This window comes from Cotesia glomerata, linkage group LG7 (assembly GCF_020080835.1).
Source record: "Cotesia glomerata isolate CgM1 linkage group LG7, MPM_Cglom_v2.3, whole genome shotgun sequence".
NCBI lineage: Eukaryota > Metazoa > Arthropoda > Insecta > Hymenoptera > Braconidae > Cotesia > Cotesia glomerata.
The window spans coordinates 20,892,677-20,909,544 of NC_058164.1; the positions used below are offsets into that span (position 1 = coordinate 20,892,677).

General features: G+C 32.5%; 1 protein-coding gene across 2 annotated transcripts in view; it reads right to left on the reverse strand.

Annotated features, from left to right (window-relative positions):
• Positions 1-16,868, reverse strand: part of LOC123269911 (ubiquitin carboxyl-terminal hydrolase 48-like) — a 92,273-nt gene that overhangs the window by 73,829 nt on the left and 1,576 nt on the right. For both annotated transcript variants that reach the window (XM_044735824.1, XM_044735823.1), the window contains exon 4: positions 13,649-15,994. In XM_044735824.1, coding sequence (XP_044591759.1) covers positions 13,649-15,994 — 2,346 coding nt within the window. The remainder of the gene's footprint in view (positions 1-13,648; positions 15,995-16,868) is intronic.

The window sequence follows — 16,868 nt, forward strand, 5'->3', positions numbered from 1 at the left end:
GACGATTTTACACAGCTCTTATGGACAAGGACGAGTCAAGTAGAGAGAATGGTCCTGTACGGGCGAGTCAAATACAGAGAGCGTTGACTGTGTCATTATTTGCCTATCCCTCAAAAGTTAAATTTATGGAGCGATAATAACAAAAAATATTGTATGTCATTTGGTCACTAAGTGGTGATTTTGACAACGACGATTTTACGATATTCGCTTTTAAGTTTGTGACGCGAATGTACGAAAACGAGCGTAAATTTCCGTCCTCGGCTTCGCCTCGGAAGTTAAAGTTACGCCCGTTTTCGTACATTCTCGCCACAAACCTTAAGCTCATATCGCAACATCGTCGTTGTCAGAAAAGTGCCACTTTTCGGCCATATGACATTAATTACTATTTCAGTGTATGACTCAAAATATACTTTCAAACTGTAAAATTTAATATTTTTTATTGAAAATCTTATTACTAAAAATACTTAAATACTTTTTTAAGATTTTCAAATTTTTTTTTTTTTTTTTGATAAAGTTACATTTTCCGTTAAAATTTCATGTAAACTAAAGTAAGAAGTTAAACAAAAATTTTAGTATTAATTTTAACGAAAAACTTTTTGCTATGTGAATGTAATGTAAGGTAAGGAAGAAAGCAAGGATGAAGAATGAAAATGAGAATAACGTTTTAGAGATACTGAAAACGAAATGGTATAACCTGAAACTGAGAATAGAAGGAAGAGAAATGTGAATAGAAAGAGATACGGTGTCTTGAGTTGAGCTTGCTTTGCCGGAGCACTGATGATAGTTTTTGCCCGGTAAGATTTTTTGCCAAACTCACCCCCACGTAGGGTGGATGATATATGACCGCCCCCCGAGACACTGGCCACCCTTCTCCTTTTCTTCCCCAGCTACCCCTTCGCTCCTCTTTTCCTACCACCCCGGCTCACTCACTCCTTCCTCACCCGCACTAACTATATCTGCAGAAATCATAGCAAATATCCTTCAAAATTATTTAACGCCCGATTGTCTGATCAATAAATTGAATTTTTAAGAATCAAGCAATAAGTTTATATTAAATCAAATTTCCCGATCATGTTCGAGTTTTTTTACTGCAGACGGAAAAAGGGTTGGTGATCTCAGAGGAATTAGCAAAGTATCAACAGAAATCTCCAGCATATAAAACACACAAATGTATTTATAGTCTGCTAGTGTAACTTTTTAAGGATACGGGTAAGGTATATATTATTTATTCGGTCATGTAGGTATAGGTATAGATATTGTATGCAAGGAAGGAGAATGAAAGGAGGGAAGACGCAATGAATCAAGTTATTTAAGGGTAGTTGGATTTCGCGACTCGATGCACGATTGTTACTCTCTTATTTCTTTTATGTTTATCTTCCTTGTCGTTTTTATTGGTATATTACCAGGCTCTCTGTCTACACGCTGCTAACTCCAAACTCTAGTACTGATGATTTATTATATTCCTTCCGCATTCTACTATATCATTCCTCGTACTTACAGGATGAAAATTTAAGCAAAATACCCGGAATTTGGTTATATCAATTTTTAAAAAACTGTTACTGACTTGAAAAAAAAAAAAAAAAAAAAAAAAAAAAAAAAAAAGCTTTTTATCCACTCTCAAGTTCGTTGGAAGGTTAATAAAAAGTTATCAAAGCATTTTTTATAAAACCTCAAAAAATTCATAAAATTAAGGATGAAACAACTACCGAAAATAAATCAAAAAAATCATTTGATAGCCGGAATAGAAATAGATTTTTCATGGTTCCTAAAAGTTAGTAAAATTTATAAAATGCAACCGAAAAATTTCATCATAAATAAGGGAATTTTTTATCTTATAAAAAATTGTAAATCAAAGCTTATTTCATAGACTACACGGAAAAAAAAATTTCGTTCTGGTAACCTAACTGTAGAGTTACCACAACTATACACAGTTTACTGTTCGTTGTAGAGTTACAGTAACAAAATTTTATTTAGTTCTGATAACTTAATGTTGTTGAGCTCTCAGAGCTCTACGGGATTGTTCTTAGAACCAAACGGTATGGTTGGGAGCGCTCTACGTTGCGCAGTAGAGGAGTGCGCTGCTATATTTCATACCCTTCTAAAATGACAAACAGAATTATTTTGTTACTCATCCATATTATTAAAAATATATGAGGTCAATTAAGTTTCCAGTTTATTTATTTAAGGAAATAGGTTTTTTTTTTTGTCAAATTGAATTTCGTTAGAACAGTTTTGTATCTATGGTTTTTCAAAGCTCATTTGCAGTGACTGTTAATTTAATTTATTAGTTGAATATATTGTGATAAGTAATAAGTTATCGGAATACATCAAAAAGACCCCATTTAACACAAAATAAAATTTGTTTTCGTTTATTTATCTTTTCTTGTGCATATACGGTAGTGATTTTATGTCCAATATTTATTGATATAATTCACAAAATAAAATAATTTTGTGACGACCATATTTTTATTTTACAAATAATTTTTATTTGTAATATAAGTTCAATTATTATTTTATTTCTATTATAATACTATTCTTATTTGTCATATACAATTATTGTTGGCAATATAAATTCGTTCTGCCGCATTTATTTATTAAATTATCAATGCTAAATCGTAAAAAAAAATTATTAAACAGACTGCCAAAAATTTATTTTAGTCTTAGAACGATCCTGTAGAGTTGTGAGAGGTAAATAACGTTTAGCTCTCAGAGCTCAACGATGTAGAGTTGCAGGAGCCAAACGGTATTGTTACCATAAGAATACGTTAACCTACTGGAACTTTTTACAACTAACTAACTACTATAGAGTTCCTATAGCAAAAATTATTTCTCCGTGTATCACATGCATTTTAAAAAAACTAAAGAAACTATTGAATTTACAATTTATTTGATAAAGAAGAAATCAAATCATGAAGTTTTTAATTTTTGAAAATTTCAAATTTTACCGTTTCTAAACTAACCGACCAATTTTTCTCATATTTAAACTTGACTTGGATATTCGTCTGCACAGAAAAAAAAACACTCTTGACTCAAGAACAATATTCTTGGATTAAAAGTTTCTATCGGAAGACTACCAGAATCTTGATTGAAGAATATTACACAGAAAGAAAAATTTCTTGACTGGAGAACAAAATTCTTGGCTCAAGAACATTTTCGAGTGCCTGAAGGAAGACCGAAGTTGTGTTGGCCGAAGTAAAAATTTTTCTTGAAATTCTATTCTTGGTGGAAGTCATTTTTTCTTAATTCAAATTATTATAAATACTTGATAATTTTTATATTTGATCAAGATTTTTAGATACTTTAGGGAAGCAGCGCCGCTTATTTCAGCTGAGAAAAAAAATTTTTTCGCCTTGAGAAAATTTGTCTCTTGAATATTTGATACCCATTTTATATTATTTTAGCGTGCAATTATACATATTGAATGAAAAAAAAATTAGGAAAACGGTTGACTCTAAAGGCCATCCCTGCAACTTCCCGCTAACTCCATACCTAAACGCTCAACATTTCACTTATTTTATTTTTGAGCTCTTTGAGCTCAAAAGTAAAATTTCTGTGTTATTTTCAGTTCTCCGAGCTCAAAGAGATAGCTTCTTTATGCTTTTGAGTTGTTCGAGCTCAAAAGTCTGATAGAAGTTTGATAAAACACTATTTTTTGAATTATAAAACCGCAATAACTTTTGAATGAATGAACCGATTTTTATGCGGTTGGTGGCATTCGACGCAGTTTTTGAAACCTCATAACGGATTTTTAAGTTTAAATCGATCGAAAGAGGAATCGAAGTAATTAAAAAAAAAAAACACTTTTTTTGAAATTTTTCGTTTTCGATAACTCTCGAACGAATCAACCGATTTTGACGGGACTGGTGGCAATCGACGTGGTTTTTCAAACTTAAGAGCGAAATAGTTTTTGGAATTGATCGGTGCAACCCTTTAGAAGTTATTCCAAAAAAACGATTTTTTGAAAATTTTATTTTTGAGATTTCTCAAAATCTAGCGAACCGAATTGATTCAAATTTTCACGAAATTTAATGGCAATGATACTCTTTAGATCACCACCTATTTCGATCCGATCGGTCAAGCCGTTCAAAAGTAATAAGAAGTTTACACACACACACACACAGCCGCACACATACACATACATACAGCCGCACGGACACCATCGCGGGAATAGTCAGGAAAGCTTCCTGTGACCTTAAAACGTCGGGATCTGATGAAAACTCAATTTTCGCAAAACGGGGTGAAACCAATAACTTCCCGAATTTTGAAAATCTTCGATTTTCTTAGCGGGAAGTTAAAAATGATTCAATATTATTCGATCGTCCCATTTGACATGTTAATCAATAAAAATATTAATTAAAATTTACTTCTCTCGAGATATTTAATTTTTTGCAGCAAGGGAGAAATTTTCTCAAGACAAGAAAATTTAATTCTATTAAGAACTAAATTTTTTGGAGCAAGAAGCTGAATTTTCTCAAAACAAGAAGATTTTCTTGACTTAAATAAATTTTCTTGAATCAAGATATGTAATTCTTCAAACAAGAGAATTAATTTTGTTGGAATAAGTGAAATTTCTTGTGTTAAAAAAAAATTTTTTTTTTTTGCTCTCCTAGCCGAAAGTACGCTCTTCCTGGCAGCAATTTACTCCAGGAAGAGCAACTTTTATGGTCTGCTCTAACGCATGCGCGCTACGCATATTTTCTGGCTCGGCAGCACAGAACCTCGCTTTCTTTCGTATTTTCGTGGCGCGACCGGCCTATACAGCGAGTTTCAACTGTATATATAACAGTCACAACATCGTCTGTATGTAACATGTCAGCGCATAAATTAACCAAAAAATGTCAAAAAAATAAAAATAATTTTTAATTACATCATTGTTAATGAACTATTTAATAATAATACTGCACAAATAATTTATATAAAAAGTTTAAAAAATAAAACATAATAGTTTTGTGAATTTTATTTGCTTTTTTTTATATTTTGATAGTTAGTAAAGCAATGTTTATAAAACGATCCATGTACTCTACAAACTTGTAATAATTTAATTTCAATCTTTCTTAGCCGTCGATTACTAATTAAAAACTAATTTTTAATCAACTTAAAAAAATAAATTCTGTAATTAGAATGAGTTTAAATATTTGTGATAAATTCTGTGCATGATATCACTTTTAATCAGAGCATTTGTTAGTAAAGTTTAAAATAACATTTTTTTTCAATTTATTAACTTTTATTTTTTTTTTTTTTTTTTTTTTTTTTTTTATACCCGCTCTGACCAGCAAAGCCTCGGCTTTGCAAAAGTCGGGCGGCGCCCCCCTCACGCCCGGCAAAACCCCTTCCACGGGGTTACGTACTTTCGGCTGGAGAGCAAGAAAAATAGTATACAACCCATGACCAGGATGTTGGATACCCTGACGTATGTGATATGATGGCCTCGGCTACGGCTCGGCCATCATATCCCATACGCCAGGAAATCCAACTTTCTGGCCTTGGGTTGTAATATACTATTTCGCTCAAGAAAATAATTAGGAAGAAAAATATTTTCTTGGCTCAAATGAACCTTTTTTTCTGTGTACGTTCTTGATTTTAAACTCTTTGACTCAAAAGTTTTCAATAATTAAATGAAATAAAATTATTTTTTTAATCAATTTTGCACGACTCATGATGCGAAACATCTGAGTGTGCTTTACGATCGAAAAATTCTGTTTGCCTCTTTTTCGCTACTGTTTTTATTGTGACTTAATTTAAGAAAACCTTGTAGTCTTAAACGAAAAGTTTTTTATCTTGTTTTAAAAATAAATTGCTTTTCAATAAAAAAGTTATTTGCTCTATTCAAAATTTGTAATAATGTTAAGTTAAAAAAAATTTCTTAAAATAAAAATAATAAGTAATTGTTTTTTCTTTGAGAGGAATATATATACCAAATTTCATCAAAATTTTTCAAGAATTGCGGGTCAGGCTAGATACATGCGACGCTGTGTTGCATTTGCATTATGCATGATATATTTATAAACTTTTGAACCAAATACATTTTTCGACTTCTTAATAATCTGAACTAAAAAATAGCAAAATTTTTCAACAATTGCGAATACAATATTTAAATTTCTAAAAAATTTGCTAAAGATCATCAAAATATATATAAAAAAAAGAAGCGGCAGGATGGCCGAGCGGACTAAGTCATTATATCGTTAGTTCGTTTGTACATCATGCCGTGAGGCGAGGGTTCGAGCCCCGACGATTATTCGAATAGTTCCAAACCAACCGTCGGGGGTCGCTCCGGTAGCCGACTTGTACTGGCATGGGTTTTCTCTGTGGTTTCCCCATCGCCACTATTCTAACAGCCATTCGAAAGAGGTGAGGAATAGGGTAAATACAGTACAGGAAGAACAAGTCGGTCCACAGCCGCAAGAGATACGCAGAGATTATAAAAAGTTGAAAGAGCAGGTTGCGATATCTATGTGCGAAATTTGAAAGGCAGAAACTTTGAACGCAGTGAAAATTTGAAAGAAAAAATTCGAACGCAGTGAAATAGAGAGAGGCAGTACAATTGTGATGAAAAAATTGTAAAAGGCAGTTCTTACTGCTGTACAATGTAACAAATCTATCTATCTATATAAAAAAAAGCTTTTTCAGATTCAGTGATTTGATATTGAATGATCCATTAACTTCTTAATGAATATCTGATATATTCATGTGGAAAAGGGCAAAGTATAGTTTAATAATGAGATTCTACAACTCATATTAACTTTTCGTTAACCGGATGGAAAACATCAACATTTCTAACTCACAAAAATTTTCTCAACGGTAAGTTAAAAGTAAATAGTCGATAAAAATAGCAAATAATTGAATGTCACGGTGTGTTAATAGTATAACAAATGATTAAGTAAAATCTAAGCGGAGATGATAGTTATAATGGTAAATGCATTTAGCAATCAAGATAAATCAGGCGGATGAATCAAATGAGTTAGAAAAAAGTAGCCGAGTAATATGATGATGGGGTGTGTAGTGTCTGGTCTACCCCGTACCCATAAGCCAAAGGGTCCTTGTGTATCTAGATTTTCCCATTCATAAAGGAGATGAAAGATGAGAGATGAGGAATGAGGAATGAGGAGGGCAAAAATAATACCGGATGGACATGGATCTACGGTAGAACCAAGACGCGAGTCATGTGTGCATGACGGTGCTCTAATCCAGACAAAGAGTTGATCCGTTGAGCACGTAAATGTCCAGATGGATTACACGCGATGCCATTCTTATTTTTTAGCCCTTTTTTCTATCAATAAAAACCGCAAACCAAACAGCCATTTACCCTTTTTTTAACGAATTCTTTAATTATTAAAATCAAAATTATTCGATCCAATCAACTGATGATCTTTCTATCTTCCTTAATCATCGCTATCATCAGTGTCTATTTCAGCATTAACACGGACTGATAAAATTATATGTAAATACAACAAGATAATTTATCTACTAAAAGTATCCTTAAAAAGTCCTCGCCAATTCGTCAACGTCGAAAAGATGGATTTTCAAAAGGATTAGGTATTTGCATAGACAATCGCTCAAGTCTGGCTTTTCTATCTGTCACGCGACCTTTTTTTTTCCTATTTAATTCCTTTTTTTCACCCTCTCAACTTGCTTAGCAATTAGCCAAGTGTATTGTCCTGAGCGTCTCTATCAAAATGCAAAGTAACATTTTATAGCGTAAAGAAATGCTCGTCCGGCGAGAGTCGGTCATAAAACCCGCATTGATAAAAAAATTAATATTTAAGAAAAAAATTTTTAACTAAAAAGATCATTTTGAAGATCTTAATCTATTATATTTAATTGTGACACTAAGGAATATTTTTTCTTTGATATGTTTATAATAATTTTTTTTTCTTCAAGTGAAATTTAATGTCATTAAAAAGTCTTTACCTAACTTTGTGCCTTTTCAAGGTTTCATATGATTTTAAGCGATGTTTAATCTATTATAAGTTTTCGAAATAGTTATAAATAATTCCGAATGTCGTGTTAGATCAAATTTATATATTTACTTATATTATTTTGTTTATCTCAATATCCTTATGCATCAAATAATCCATATAATTGAGAAAATAAAGAAAATTTTGTAACGTGCATATCTTCATCATAAAATGGGTTTTAATAGTGAAATTTGGTAACATGAGAAAGGTCGTAATCTGAATTTGTACTTTTACTGTTTGATATTTCTCCCGGTGACAGTCAATTCATCGTTTAAACGATTAAGAGAAAAAGTTTGTGACGGGCATTTGTTTCTTTCAAATGGAATTTTCATAGTTAAATTCGTAGTTAATTTTCATAGTTAAATTACTTGGATCAAGAACTTTTCTGTTAGACTAAATAATGAAATTTTTAAAAATAATCCTCGATTAAGATTTTTTTTAAAACCAAGTTAATTTTTTCTTTAGTAAGTATGCAATTAAAATTCGATGGAAAAATTAAAATTATAACATATTTTGAATTGCTAAACGCGAATATAACAAACTTAAAAAGATAGTAATGCGGTTTTTTTTCAACAATCATTTTTTTTAATTTTAGAAATCAATTAAACAAGTTATTTTCTAAGAAAATAAATTATTTTAAAACGAAAATAACCAAAAATTTTTTTTCCTGTATTTATGTCATCTCTTCCTCCTTCCATCCTATTGGTGACAATCTATAGCGGTGAATCGTCATTAATGAGTGATGAATTGAGTGACTAAGTGAAGGAATGGCTGTTATTGTTATGTAGACAATGCCGGTGGTTTTAAATGCGGTCTGTAAGGAGAACAACTAGACACCAAGTGTGTGCGATAGTGTTATAATTAATAACTTTAAATTGATTAAGGTGTCAGATAAGTCTATAGAAGCTTTCCTCCGAGCTCCAGAGCTCCTCAATCTCCATCCTCTTTAGCTTTGTCTTTTATTAATACCCCTGACGCCAAATCTCTTTGTCTTTATCCATTTCTCTTTTGGTATAACACTGAAATATGATTAATAATTTTGAGATAACGCCGCCCGACTTTCGACCGGACCCCAAAACCCTACACCTAACCCAACTACGGACATTTTACTCTCTAACCCCTTCACCCGGAAAGGTCATTATTATTTTATAGCGGCTTTATGATCATGTAAATGACTAATTACTGTCGTTAACTATTTTATTTCGTTCATTTGGTCGAAGGATAAAATGCAGAAGGGATTTATATCCGAATTAACAGAATTCGAAATTGATACACTGACAGAAGAATTCATTAACTGTTAATAAATTTATTCATTTTGAAATAATTTATTCATTTATCAACATTTAATAAATATTTATACATAGTTAACAATTATTTATAAAACGATTAATTAACTATTAATAAATATTTATTAAATCATCTTATGTTGAAAAATAATTTAATGACCGTTAATGAAGCTTATTAAATATTAACATATTCTTCTATCAGTTTACTAAAAAAAAATTTGAAAAATCCTAATGTGCATGCCTTAAGCGCTCATGTTTTATATAAAATTAAATATTTGTTAATTTATTCTTAATTTTCCACGTACAGTAATTATTTATGATGCGAATAAAACGCCCTTAAGTGTTCCGTTATATCAACTACTTACAAGTCGATACGCATACATGCGTTGTCTCGGTCGCAGAGTCATTGTGAGAACTCTGTTTACTTAAAAAATAAATATATGACCGACTAAAATGGTGAAATTTGGGGTGAATGCCAATCAAAATGTTTTAACTACAACTAAACGAAGCAATATCAAGTTTTGATATTGAATAGGGTTCTTCATTAAAGTTTATAACAGGGCTAAAAAAAAAATTGAGTCCTAAAATTGTATATGTCTTTAGTTATCTTGACCACACCACCATATTTTGCTAGTTATTTCCACTATAAGTTTTAAAAAGTAGGTTTTTTCACTAAAATTGATAATTAATTTACCAAGCAGTGTTTTTAATTAGTTCAGTAATTATTCTTCTTTTCACTAGTGTATTTTTTTTAAACATTTTTCCGTAGATTATAGATTAATAATACAATTTCTCCTGACGACATAGGAAACTTGATTTTTAGGCCCCAGTAGAGCTATGCCTTCGTGCGATTGCACTTAAGGCATGCAAAAATAATGATGAATAATTTTTAGTGTGTAGTTTGTTTAGTGGTGCTTTTAAGATAACTATATTTGATATGAAAACTATTAAAGTAAAAGTTGTAATTGAGAAGGCGATGTGGAATATAAGCATTTAGACAAACTCATTTTCTTCTTTTAAGGGTGGTAAACTCGATGTATCATTTGCTCGTGGATCGTTAGGCGGTTTCAATTAGTTTTCCGTGCTCCCTTCTTTACCTTAGCCCCTAATCGCGGGTGAGCTGAGTTTTCTTTTTCATCTTTATCTCTCAGTTTCGCTCCTTTCCCTCCATCTTTTTTTTTTTTGACGCACAATTAGGAAAAAGGTCGTTAATACGAGACGGATAACGCTTATTTCTTTTATTAAGGTAGCTTTCGTTTCAATTCTTTCTTATATTTACGGATGTATATTTTTAAAACTTAAATTGTTTTTTTCAATCAAAATTATTTTTACTTTACAAAAATCAATCTTTAAATAGATAAATGATTGAATTCAATTTGAATTCATAAAGGATTGCAAATTTTTCATGTTTAATATGTTTAAAAAAATTGCAGAAATAATTATATTTCCATAATTTTTTACCACATAATACACACCATAATATGTTATTTGTATTTTTTTAATATTTAAATAATAAAAATTTATACTCAAAAGTTCAAAGATACAGGACGCGCCATCTAATGTCAACCGTTCAACTGTTTACTCAGACTTCACCATGGTAATTCAGTGAATACTCAAACCTATTAGAATCTCTTTTAACAACTTGCAATAAGTTTTTTTTTTTGTTTAACAGCCGAGACCAGTGATTGCAGTTTCAATCGGCTTAGCGAAACGAATGGAAATTTTGAAAAAACGTTTTTAGAGATAATAGATAATTTAATAAACTATTTCACCACAAAGCGTTTTTTTTCAAAAATTTCATTCGTTTCGTGAAACCAATCGAAACTGCAATTGCTCTGCTGTTGGGAATGCGACAGAGATAGTTCCGTTGAACTCCGTGAGAGCAAAGCGAGAAAAAGATGGTCTCGCCTGTTAATTTCTTTTTAGACTTTAAAAATGTTTTAAAAAACAAACATTTCATGAGTAATTTCATGAATTAGTATAAATATTAGTGATATAGTACCGAAAGTCTCAAGTTTATGAAGGAATTTCTGATATCATTTTTTTGCAAAATTATTGATATCTTTTGCAATTTTTTTTTTTTTTTAATTTCTAGATGCTTTTTTAAATCAAATGACATCTCAATCATAATTTTCTTACCAAACAAGTAAGACATGAGAGCAAACTTTTGAAAATTTGTCCAGAGCACAAATATCCCAATTAGCAAGATTTGCCCAGAAAATAAGTATATGTACATCTCAAGTGCCTAAAGAAAAAGTTGACTTTTTAGTAGATTATACTCAACAAAAAGTCAAAAATTAATAATCGTCAACTTAAATTCAACAAATCATTAACAAAAAAAATTTATGCCGCTTGGGTATAGTATTTCGCTGGTACGCTAGAAATTTGTTTCTAGAGAAATGAAAAATAGCTAGAACTATTAAAAGACATAAATTCTAGCTTTAAAATCAATCTCTTTAAGGAAATCCACGCAAATTAATCAAATTTTTAAAACTTCCTGAAAAATTTGTAAATTCAATCTACGTAGCCTAATAATAAAAAAAAAAAAAAAAACAGTAGGTTTCCGAGATATTTAATTAAATAATTAGGTTTGAAAATTGTAATTTTTACATGGAGGTAAATGGAGATTCCATCAGCCGTGTATTTAGTTAAGAATTTCATGCAATTAACGACTTTAAAAAAATTTTATTTCATTAAATTTGATTGAAAAACTAATAAGCTTTCGATTAAAATAATAAAAAAGTAGGTTTCCGAACGTACAACAAAGATATTTTATATTTTTATGAAAAATCACTCGGAACTTCCGTTCTTTAAAGTCTTGTATTTGACTTGGCAACGCCACTTGCGCAGTTACCTGGCGGATAAGTAACCGCGGTTTTTTAAATGCTAGAAAATCTTAGTTATTTTAGTTAGACAGTAAACATAAATAAATTTTAAGGTTAAGGAACTCTTCCGGTGTTGTCAAGTGTATACTGGTAATTCGGGGTGCTATATTTTTTAATAGTCAATTAAATGTTAATAATTATTTAATGAGAAAATTTTTCGGAAATTTCCTCAAATATGTTATTAAGGAAGTTCGAGCGTAACTAATGAGTCAAAATAATGTTAAACTTTTTTTTTTATTTTAGTCTTCCCAATATTCGTCAAAATTCTTTATTTTAATTTAAAATAATTTAAACAATTTAATAATTGATGATTTTGACTTATTTAATAAAGTAGAGTAATAAATAGTATATTACACACCTGTGGCAAGAAAATGAGAAATGTCTCAGAACACATATATGTTGCCCGAGGCGAAGCCGAGGTCGACATATATGTGATCTGAGATATTTATTATTTTCCTGCCATAGGTTTGTATACTATTTTTCTGTCTGACAGAGGCGGAAAGCGGCAATTTCGTTTAGCGCAGCGGGCCGAAAGTTGCCACTTTCCGCCTGGAGGGCAGAAAATGACTTTTTTGCTCGACGGGCAGAAAGCGTCAACTTTCGGCCCGCTGCGCTAAACGAAGTTGCCGCTTTCTGCCTTCGTCGAGCAAAAAAATAGTATACACTCCACGGGAAGTAAAAAAGAAAGCCTCAGATCACATGTTTGTCAACCTCGGCTTCGCCTCGGCCGACAATTACATGTGATCTGAGACATTTCTTACTTTACTTCCCTAGGTGTGTAATATACTATTCGTATTTATTACTCGCCGGAATAAATCAACAGATTTGGCAATAGCGCGCTTGATTATACCCATAACAGAGACGTGGATGAGTGTGTGAGTTAAACATTTCTCTCTCTGTAACTATATTTCTATCCGTTTCTTTTTTCTCAGCTGTTGACGCGATGTTGTCAAATCTTTATTCGAATAAATGGCTGACGATAAACGAGTTTCAAACATAAAATATGACTAAATATTTCAAAAATTATATCGGTAATGTATTATTATTAAATTGTTTTTATATTTTGCAATAATGCAAATTTCTTGTGTATAGTTTTTTATCCGTTAAAGTTGGGAGGTTAATATTGAAAAAAATAATTATAGTCTCGACAAAAGTTTGTCCGCCATAAGAGCCCGTGTGTAAGGAGATAAAATATCTGATTTTTAAAATTTAATATCTAAGTAACTAAACGGTGAATCTTTTTAAAATTTTGGGATTAAATAAATGACGTATTTATTTATACGTATACTTAATTTCAAAGCTCAAAGTTAGAAATTATTTTTTATATTAGATTCGCTCGAACCTCCTTAATTAATATAAAAATTAATTTTAAGATGTATAACAAAAGTATTTCTACATATTATTCTTTTATAGACATTCTTTACACTAGGATACTTGGATCTCCTTAATAACAAATTTATCTGGACTTAACGAAAATTTATAAAACTACCATCTTTTAAAATAAACAACTCAAAAAACTTACCGAATAAACGATCTCCACGAGTCCATGAACCCTTTTTCGACAATAAGAAACTCCACTCCCTCGTGTTTGGTAATATCAACCCTATTCTTCAAAAAATATAAATCATTGAGCTCTTCTTTCTGATTCTTCGCTTTAATCTTATCATCCTTCTTAGTCTTCTCAGCATTCTCAACCTTCTGTTCACAAGTAGAACAGCTCTGCGCGCCAAAGGGATACTCAGTAGCCTTAGGAAAATACTTTCTCAAAATATTCCATACCGCAGCAGGTACAATTTTCCTCCCAGCATCAGGAGTCCTAAGTTTCCCGTGCTCGCAATGCAAGTCCTCATTAAAATTAAGAATCCTATCCGATTCATCATCAGCATCATGATGTTCCTCATGGTGCTCATGTTCATCCACATAACTACCATCACTTTCCTGATTGTCCTTATCATCCAACAAATCCATAGCCAGACGTCTCCAGTTTTTCAGAGAATTAGCACCAACAAGAAAACAGTCTTCATTAAACTCCTTCACCTGCTTCATAATCTCCATCACCTCCTTCCTGTCTCTCTCCAACTGAGCCTGAAACCTCAACACGCGACATCGTCTCTTCACACAGGCTTCACAAAGTGACCTTTTGTCCATCCTGGGACCGCCTCTATACTTGTTAAAAATCATCTCAGCAGCTTCTATTGGCACACACTTCGCCCGGTTTATCTTAAGCGGGTCCACTTTCCCGTGCGAGCACATCAGCACCGAATTATCAACAGGAACCGCAGCTTCTGGACAACCAGCCAGATCAGTGAACCATTTGGTCAACCAGCCAGTTGGTATCCACTCATATTCTTCCCACTTTCCTTTATTAAGTATCCCGTACAAGTCAATAACTTCCTGCCTCTTGATATTCTGGTGCTCAATCTCCTTCATATTATCCGCCTGAATCGCTAGCAAGCTATTTTCATACGTATCATTCTCCTGTCGGACAATCTGCCTCAATGGCTCGCTCAGCTCCCACTTGTCGAACCCCAGAGTCACATACTGATCGCGTTTCTGACAGCTCATAGCACGATGTGCGTCACCATTCAACGATCGGTAATTTTTCTCCCAACCATCTTTGTCATTATCATTATCATTATCATGATTATTAACTTGTTGGTGATGAGTATCATCAAACTCAATTTTTCTTACAACTTGCAGCTTATCCTTAACCTGGACATTATTTTCGTCAACATCCATCGGCTCTTCACCAACTGATTCATTGTGTTCAGAGTGAGAATCATCCTCACTTTTGTACTTCTTAGTCGGGCTGAACAACGTTGGAGAATCATCCAGCTCCATAGGTTCCTTTCTTTTAGTACCATTACCAGTAATAGACTCTTTCGGCTCCTCTTTTGCATTTTCTTTAATTTTTTCTTTCTCATCTTTCTCAATGTGATTAAAATCCGACCCAGTTCGTCCTTTGCTGCTCGACCTAGTGTAAACCAACATGTAGGCACTGTTTGAAGTTAAACATCCCTTTGCGATCTTGGTGCGCTTCACTTTACCTCCATCATTGATCCCATCCTCAATGCGCTTGTTCTGCAGGCGCTCAACTTTATCATCACTAAACTGATACCACTCGTCAGAAGACTTGCAAATATTTACAATGTAATGCCCTGAGTGGGTGGAAGGACCTTTGTGGCTCAAAACTGCGACAAGCGAGTACAAGTGTGTCCCACTAGGACAATTCAAGTACTCTGACATATCCAGTTCTTCAGGAAAAGAAATCGAGGATGTTAATTTTTTTTTCTGCGCGGACTCTCGGTGGAAAACGAACCTTAGAAGCTGGAAATTGAGAGTGTCAGGCAAAGTATTGAGCCTGATGAAACGCTTGGCGTCTCGTTTGTCCTTGCAGTTTCTGCATAGGTACTTGTTGGTGCCGGATAAATCTTCCTCGCTGAGGTAGTTCTCGATCGCTTGCTTCAGAGTCGGGGCTAGCTGGAGGTCTAGTTCGTAGAAAGTTGTCGGGGTCTCGTACTCGCTGCTGCAAGTCGAGCAGCGGTTTACGTATGAGTATGTTCCTTGAGTCAGGCGCTGGAGCAAGGTTTTCAGGTGATGGTTCTGCTGGATTTTACCTTCTATATGGGCGAGAAGTAATTTTGAAAATTCTTGAGCATCTTGCTGGGTTCCGGTGTCGAGAGATAGAGCTCGTGCGAGACTCGTTGGGTCCAGGAGCTGCCGATTTCCAAACTGCATCATCGCGAATATATACTGCAGCTGTCCAACTACTGTTACTGGTTGGTAGGGTAAATTTTTTTCTTGGGAACGACGAAGAGACTCACGTTCTTCTGGGTCTTCTGTTATGTTCCATTTGTAGATTATTCGCCTGGAAATAATTGTAAAAGAATTAATTTTGTGTTCAGAAAAATTTTATTTAACTCTTAGTGGTTACACTTCTTAAAAATAACGTAGTGGTCATACTGGGTCTAGTTGACCCCATGCACGGAAAAAATTGTTGCTACTTGCATTCTTTTCAATATTTTCACTCGAGCCGTACATGAGAGTAATTCTTAACACTTCCGTTAAATAACTCAATCGTTTTTTAATTTTTTTTTTTTTAATTGTTTAGTTATAAAAAAAATGCGAGAAAGACAACTTTCGAAAAATTTGACTTTTTTTACTAAAAACTTCATTTTTTAAAATAAATGAAAATGACCTCCGGGATTCTACTCCGGATATCGCATACTTTGAAAAAAAAGTGGTGTCATGTCGAGCTTTTCAAAAAGTATATTTATTTGTGCAATTGAAAACGTAAATTTCCATGAATCTCAAAAAATCTTCAAACAATAATAGATGGTACCACAGATATAATTTTGAATGATATCTTCGAAGTAAGAGCAACTCAAAAATTGACTGGGGTCATCTAGACCCATAATGACCACCACTACGGATTAAAAATTTAGGATCAATTGCATTTTAATTTTCTTTATAACATTTATGGTAATTATTTACAAGTGAGGTTCACTATGCTAGCCCATGTAGATTTTTTTTTTCTATTTTTTTGATAAAATTGATCAATTTTTTTTTTTTAATTATTCGTTTTTTTAAGTATTTTTCAAAAAAAAAAAAAAAAATATATTAAAAACATCAAAAAAAGATAAAATAGAAATTTTATCCAAAAACGTGAGCCAAAATTTTTTCCAACTTTTAAAGGCAAAAAAGCTTTTGAAATCTTTATTTTTTCCTACCACGACATTTTT